General features: G+C 44.2%; 1 protein-coding gene across 1 annotated transcript; it reads left to right on the forward strand.

Moving 5' to 3' along the window:
* The first annotated feature begins 6138 nt into the window (after positions 1-6138).
* On the forward strand, positions 6139-7086 carry LOC138579679 (taste receptor type 2 member 40-like). The gene has a single exon (XM_069649918.1). It carries the CDS (start codon positions 6139-6141, stop codon positions 7084-7086), a length of 948 nt encoding a protein of 315 aa, XP_069506019.1.
* The last annotated feature ends 779 nt before the right edge of the window (positions 7087-7865 follow it).

Genomic DNA, 7865 nt, shown 5'->3' on the forward strand with positions numbered 1-7865 from the left:
GCGCCGGCCTGGTTTGAGCTGCTGTGACCTCTTCTAAAGTGATGCGCAGGACTCGGAAGACAGACTGGACCGGACCCCCAAATCTTGCTTGTCTGGCTCGCAGAAGTATCCTTCTGTAGGTGGAAATAGGGGATTAGCCGTCTGCGGGGTAATGTGTCGGCCTCCCACTTCCCCCTCTCACCCTCCTCAAAACCCTTCTGCAATCCCCCGTGGCGTCTCACCTTAGGGTCTGGAAGGACGAGCTCTCCATCCTGCTTCTGATGCAGGGGCGCTTTGATATCCAGTTACTTCACTGGATCTCGGATTGGTAAGGGTTCAAGTTCGCTTGACTTTTTTCCGGTAAGATGCCGTAAGTATACTGTTGTAAAGTTCAAGCCTTAATTGACCATTGTCCGTTTACTCTTTTTCAGGTGCTGAGTGAAGATGCCGAGTTGAGGAATGGAATCGCCGAAGGTAAACTCTGATGAGTCTTTGATGGGTGGTTTCCTAGTGTCCTTGCATTCACCCACTGCTGCTTGTGTCTTTTTTCCCCATAGGGGCCGGGGTACGGCAGAGCCGAAGAAGCGGCGCCGACCCGAAGTGAGGAGAGATTGTTCCAACAGTAATCAGGTAAGTATTATGGTGGAAAATCAGGCCTTCCTCAATCTGTTCCCTAGCTCACCTTTGTTCTTCTCTTTTCTCCCTTAGGCGCGGAAATGCGGCGGATGGTCCTGATGGTAGCTGATGGGCAGGAAGGCGCCTCGTGAAGGTGAGTGGAACGAGGCGCTGCAGCGAGCAATGCAATGTGCTTTGAAAATGAATGACTTCCCTTTAGGATCGTCGGTGTGATGGATCCGGATTTCGGGATAAAAGCAGGTAATGTTCTTATTTCACCTTTTCTCTTCTCTTCTTCCTTTACAGGTGTTCCAGGATGCAGACGGGCGTGGCTGGAGTCAGGATGCAGGAGCAGACATGGTGAGCGTCCAGCTGCTAGGTGCAGAACAACGCGAAGCACGTGTGCCAGTCCGGGCGTGGTTTAAATAGCCTTGGAAGAAGTTCCAGGTAAGTATTCTTCCACGGTCCCCACCCAAGTAAAATAGTTCCTTTAATAAAGTAGTCCCTCCTAAGCCTCATTTGGCTTGAGGCTTTATGCAGCATGGTCTGCGTCAGGTAAGTGCACCAAACACCTTCTTTTATGAGCCTGGCGCCTTTGGCGCCAGGACAAAGTCCAAAGAGCCCGTATTAGGGGTTTTTTCCCGAGGGCATGATGCCTACTTCCGGGGGTGCTGGGCCTGCCCGGGGTGCTCTGGGGGCAGGCATCATGACACATTGTTTCAGGCGATGCTGACCACAGGGACAATGTAGGTGATGCTGACCAGAGGGTCAATGTAGGTGATGCTGACCAGGGGGACAATGTAGACGATGCTGATCAGAGGGACAATGTAAACATTAAACAGTAGCAAAGAATGCGTAGATCCTGGAGGGACATCGCATGATAACACTTTCTTGCCAGCAGTAGAATTGCCTAATGTAAGAGTTTCTCTACGATTAGATTAAAATGGGTGGATTCATTTCAGGACTTGACCTCTGATACCGCGTTCTTTAAAGCATGTCAGTAGAACCCGACGGTCAGCAGTATCAGGTGCTGCTGACAGTTCTAGCTGGATCCCCACCATCTAGTTCTGCTGTCACTGTATCAAGCATAGTCAGGTGGCCATCTCCATGCTGACACGTATGGTACGAGGGCCTTCTTTCTACTGGAACCCTCCACGTCTTTTGTTGCCGCTGTATATGCATACCTCCTGGGTCGTTCCCAGAATATGTACTCTGCAATCAGCATAGATTATATCCTGCATGGCTGCACATACCCAATGACACTTCACATTTTTTAATCAAACATGTTAACCCTACCTTAAGGATGTGGGGTGAAATATAGACCCTGAATGCCAGAAATAAAGAGGCCTGAGTGATTTGGGAATTCCCATTGAAGTATAAGGCCAGCACAGAAATGGTGATGTCAGACATGAGGCCTATTGAACCAAAAACAGGCCTAAAATCCCAAAGGGGAGAAAGTGGGTTTAAAAGTGCAGACATATGCGCTATGCATTTCATCAAGGAAAAGAAAGACATGTGACTGACAGTGCCGTTTTACTCAATCCATGGAGCGCTGCACTTTTACTTAAAGAGACAGCAGGGCGTACATTATCTTCAATGTAATACCAGATGGTGCTCCAGTCATCGAAATTGAAATCAAGCTCCTTGCATTTACAAGAAATGAAAGAATTTTCTTTGTGTTTTTCCCTCATCCAAATGACAGTATGCTAAGAGAAGTGCTCACTAGACTTTCAATGTTTGAACATGGTTTTCTCATATACATGCCCCATACATATGGACAATCCAGAAGTGATAGTCATGTATTTTGTAACTGTGAAATTAAGGAAATACAGTACATATGGATAAGGCCCAGGTGCCTTAAAGATGTCATGTACATTGCATTGTGGGTGAGTTTAAAAGGTCATTGCTTGCAGTGTACATGAGCCGGTCATTTCTCCAAATATGAAATTTAACCTCCAAGACCTTTCCTCTGCTGCTCTGAAGAAAGGGGTCTTTGTCATCCATCAATCAGGGCCATTACTTAAAAATATAGAAATAAATGCACTGCTTAGATTCAAACCACGGTGAGGGCTGATAAGGCAATGCCTTTTCTTTCAGCAGAAGTGACCTTGAGCTCACAATTCCCATAAAATGTCCATTAGAGTTGCTATCAGGGCCTCACAGGCCTTGAAGGGGAGGCAGACATAAACATGAGCCAGGCTCAGCCTGGTCAAGTGCCTAAGGGTAAAAGGAACAAAGGAAAAGGCTGCAGTTGAATTAATAGGAAAATACATATAATTGCATAAAAGGGGCAGCGTATACCCCACTGCGGTCACTCCAGACTTTTATTAAAGATGACAGTAACCCCTTTGAACCATGCTAAAACTATTTTTGTGTGATAAATTTAACTAAAGTTATTAATGAAAATTTGATTTGGGCCTTCCCTTGATTCCGAGAGATTTGATTGGTGTGAGGGTGAATGAAATAATGAAATAATTAACATGAGAACTATGAAGTGGCATATTTTTCACTGATACAGCTCCTGAGTAAATGCAGAAAAAACATATCTCTGCATAGGAAGGGCATGCCGACTTCAGATTAGCATCATCTGATTTGCCTTAAAATGTAGTTCTTAAAAATATATTCATACATATAAAGATTTGGAAAATTAGGGTGCTTGCCATGTTGATAGTTTTTAGAGTTTTAAACATGCTGAGCTCTCTGTCAAATTGAGAAGACAAAGCTTTCTTCTCCCACAGCTGTCCCAAATCACTCCCCTCATCTACTTGTCCTATCAGCACAGAGGTGGGAAGTGGGTAGACCAACCAATCCCTTTCGCAAGAATCATGACAAGTTTGTGATGTCATTTACCCTATAAGTAGATCAGTTTGCATTAGAACAGTTTTTTTCACACTTATTCCGGGAGGTAACCTGCTGTTGAAATCTTGCGAGAAACATCCCAACAGAGAGGCCCAAATCTTGCATTGGAGACAGGAACCAGGAGACATGGAAGCTGACTGGGACCCCTTGGAGGATTCAGAGGAGACTCTCCTAGACTGACCCCCTTGATGACCCAGCGGTGCATTGCTGTTCCCTAATGCCCATTCCAAGGCCTCTCCTGTAAGTAAAACTATCCTTAAAGTCTTAGATTGTGTAGGCTCTGCATTTTTTTCAAGTATTGTTCTAGTTATTTCCCCATAGCAAAATATCCTGTTTGTTTGTGTAGACCCTTAGCATATTTAATCAACGTAAATCAATTAATTCCCTTATTGTAATCATGGCTGGTGTTTGTTGACATTCGAAACCAACAAGCTCTTCCCAGTGTGTTTTGAGTCAGTATAGACATAAAGATTCGCCAAAAGAATTAATACTAAAGCCATGTTTCCACGTGAGTGTGCAGGGTGCAAAACTAAATCCCCCATTGATCCCTTTCATTTTAAATCAGCAGTGTGAAACCTGGTAGTGCCTTTGCAGGGTGCAAAAATAAAATTGCCCCCTTGTTCCCATTGTGCTCTGACCAAAAACACAAAGCCCTGCCTGTTTTGTTTGGGTGTGGCAAAACGAAATTCCCATTTATTTTCTTTCCCTCATATTGCCTCTGGGGTAAGAAGTAAAATAAAAACAAGCTTGCCCCTTGAATCCATTTTGCCAAAGAGTGCATTTTATTAGAATCCCACAGTGATTTTCCCATTGTGTTCCCACTCTATGACACTGGCCTTCAATTCAGTGTTGTCAAGTCTAACTGATATTTGGAGGGTGGTGGTTGCTGGGAGAAAGGTATCATAACCAAATCAGCAATCACCGTGCGTCTCAAATTGTTATTTTTCTGGATTGGTGGGTGGTTTCAATTTAAAGAGAAATAATTGTGACTGCATATCTCAGTGTTATCTCTGTGTTGGTGCATTTACGGAAGTCATTCTTTGTTCTTGTGTTGCCACAACATTGGTGGCTGATGTTTGTCTGTTTATCAAATTTGGTTTAAATAAATGAATAAATAAATAAATAAATAAATAAACAAACATATATTCTAACTACACACCGGCCTGGTCCTTAGTCCATTGTGGCACCGGGCACTTGTTGGGTGTTGGGTGCGAGACGGGCTGGAGGCCTTACCAAATTGAACCGAATCAGAATCCTGGTGATTTATTGTGTGCCGCATTCACAGGGGGGGGGGGAGGAACTCCATGAGTTGAGTTTGACCACGTAATAAACTGCGACAAGGTGTGCCACAAGGTTCATACCATACTCCCTTCCTTCCATATGTATCTCAACCATGGGCTGACTTCATCAGTTATTTCAATGTCAGTTTCTTCACATAAGCACGCAACACCCATATATTCTCAAGATTACAAGAAGGAATTTTACAAATTGGCTACCAACTTCATCAACTGTGTGATTCAAAGTTACTCAATGGATGGATGCATACAGAGTGAACTTCAACCTCACCTTAAGAACGAGCATTCCATTCCAAGCTGAACCATTATTCTGGAACCCATAAATGTGGCCTCCAACCCTAGCCCCGCACCTATCCTGCAAAAGTGCAAAACCTAGGAATCGCCATCTATTGAAACCCCACATTCAATGCTCCAGTGAGTTTGGTAGTCGAGAACTGCTTGTTCTTCCTAAGGTCCCTACTTTGCATCAAATGCTTCTACACAACTAACCACAAAATCACCAGGGTCAATGCACGCATCTCATTCTGACTCGACTGTTGCAGTGGACTCTATCTTGCTATTCAGCAAAGGTCAACGATGAAGCAGCCTGCCTCATCTTCAGACTACGACAGCAGTACCACATCACACAGCAGCCCGAGCCCTCCTCTGCTTTCCCATTTTATATATAACTACGCTCAAAGCCTTATGCGCCATTTCTCGTACATGCCACGGCACAGGCCCAAGTTTCATCCTCAGTAAATTCCAACAATATACACCAAACCGAACACTGAGATCAGCTAAGAAAAGACTATTGGTTCTACTCACAAGGAAAGGTGGTTGTGTCTTCTTAGTTTAATCTGGCACTCTCTGGAACTCCCTTCTTGCACACATCTGAGATTGGGACGATCTCCTCGCTTTCAGGAAGGCTTTAAAAGTGTGCTTGATCCTGGACACTGACTTATTCTCTGAATATCCTTGGTCTCACTTCAACCCCAACATAACCTTTTAATAATAATAATAATAAATAGGCACAAAAGACACTGCTTGTATCAAGGAGTAATAGGTTTAAATGTGCATCTACCTTACCAGTCACAGATGCAAATCCATTCACCAGCACCTAATCCTCAACCCACGTACAACACTGATATAATCCACGGAAAAGCCGGCGAACTATCCGTGGTTAAATAAATGCTCATTTCCCTTTTGGAATGCATTCAAAGTGATGGCAGGATGTTGGGCAGCTTAGATGAATGCGATAGCGATTGAGGAATCAAAACACCATTTGCATCAGTCAAATGCCTTTCTAGGTCATTGGAAACTGTGTATTGAATAGATCTGAGCTGTCTTCCAGGTGAATTCACAAGCATTTGAAAGCCTTTACAGTCAGAAGGTTGTGAGCCGAGAGGAGAAAATGCTGACTTATGAAGACATCGCAGAATTCGCTTATCATGGAGTCTTCTTTATGATAGGTTTGCTGGGAAACACCTTCATCCTCTCAGTGACTTTCACAGATTTGCTACAAAGAAGCAATGACTTCAACACGCCTGACCTCATCCTTTCCAGCTTGGGAGCCTTGAACATTTGCCACCTGTGCATTCATTTTGGGAGAACTATCTGCAGATTGTTCTGGAGCAAATTCTACTTGCACGATCACGTTAAAAAAACGATTCAGCTTTTGTTGTCCTCTGTGCGATCATCCAGCCTCTCGTTTGCAACCATATTGTGCATTTTCTATTGTGTGAATATTGTGAATTTCAACAACTCATACCTCATGAGGCTAAAGGTGAGGTTCCCAGGATTGGTGCCATGGTTGCTGTTCGGGTCAGTACTAGTTTCCTTTGCCTCTTGCCTGCCCATAGTCTTCTACCTACAAGTCAAAGGCACAGATGAGGCAGCCTTCAACAACTCGGTCAATGAAGCTACCAATGTCTCAGGTCAACGTTCCGTCAATTCATGGGTGCATGACTATCCCCTCTCCATTAATGCCTTGGTTGCGTCCTTCTGTTTCGCAATGCTCAACTTCACGGCTGCAACAATCCTCACCTTCCTCGGCATTCACATGAAGAAGATGGGGCAGAATTCAGATGGCTTCAGCAGCCCCCGCCTGGATGCCTTCTGTGGAGCCATGAAAACCATTGCATCTTTGTTCCTCCTCTATGTCTTGCTTTATGTCCCGCAGTGGCTGCTGGCATCAGATGTGCTCCACCGAGGAACTCCTCTATTTTTAGCATGTGTGATCCTCATTTCAAGCTTCCCAGCTCTGAACTTTGTAGTCTTAATCCTGGGCAACACTAAACTGAAGAAGGTGTTGACCAGGATTATCCATCGTGCCAAGACCTGCCGAGGAGTTGGAGTTTGATGCAGCTTTGCAGCCTGAGCCTCATCTGCTCTTTATCAAATTATAGATTCTCCAGTAGAAGCAATCTTGACATAGGCACAGGCATAGGTACTGGCATAGGTACCGCGTAAGACTGATCTTCCTGCCGGAAAGAGGATTTCATGAAACCCCAGCAGGATATTGTGGGAACATCTTTACAATCTTTGCAACCTGACGTTCATGAACTAAATTCCGCAGGACTGAACTGGACTAATAATGAGGTGAAAAATATCAACATTTATTAGAATAAGCCTATAACTAGTATCATTATTATTATAACAATTATCAAATAAAGTAGGAATCACTGTCTGCGGCCGTGTTCTTTCATTGTTCAGGTAGTAGAAGATTTAGGCGTGCCTGGAACATTTGGTATTTCGGGCTGTTTTTGCTGTAGTGCCTCAAGCTTGTCTATTTGCTGGAAAACCTTCAGTCGAAAGGATCTTATGGTTTCAATGAAAAAAAAACACACAGAAATGTACTACCTGTGGTTCCCAATGCAAACATGACTTGGTCTCCACCACGTACCGCTCATGACGTCATTCATCCAGCCAGTTCATATGAAAAATAGCTCCTCGAAAATAACCTCTGGTCCATTTGAAATCTGTTTTTTGTTGGCCGTCAAATCAAAAGTAGGACTGCTTTTCCGGAGCTGGTTTTGTTCCACATGGCGAGTGTTATGATTTAAATCATGCCCTGCATGCCAGGGCCTAAGCACCCCCGAAAGGCTGTCTTAATGCCCACTTGGGAGCTGTGGTAGGTTT

This window comes from Ambystoma mexicanum, chromosome 3p, assembly GCF_040938575.1.
Source record: "Ambystoma mexicanum isolate Mex_15411 chromosome 3p, UKY_AmexF1_1, whole genome shotgun sequence".
Lineage (NCBI taxonomy): Eukaryota > Metazoa > Chordata > Amphibia > Caudata > Ambystomatidae > Ambystoma > Ambystoma mexicanum.

Excerpts from the sequence above, each read along its gene's own strand:
- LOC138579679 (XM_069649918.1), top strand. The coding sequence starts at position 6,139 with ATGCTGACTTATGAAGACATCGCAGAATTCGCTTATCATGGAGTCTTC.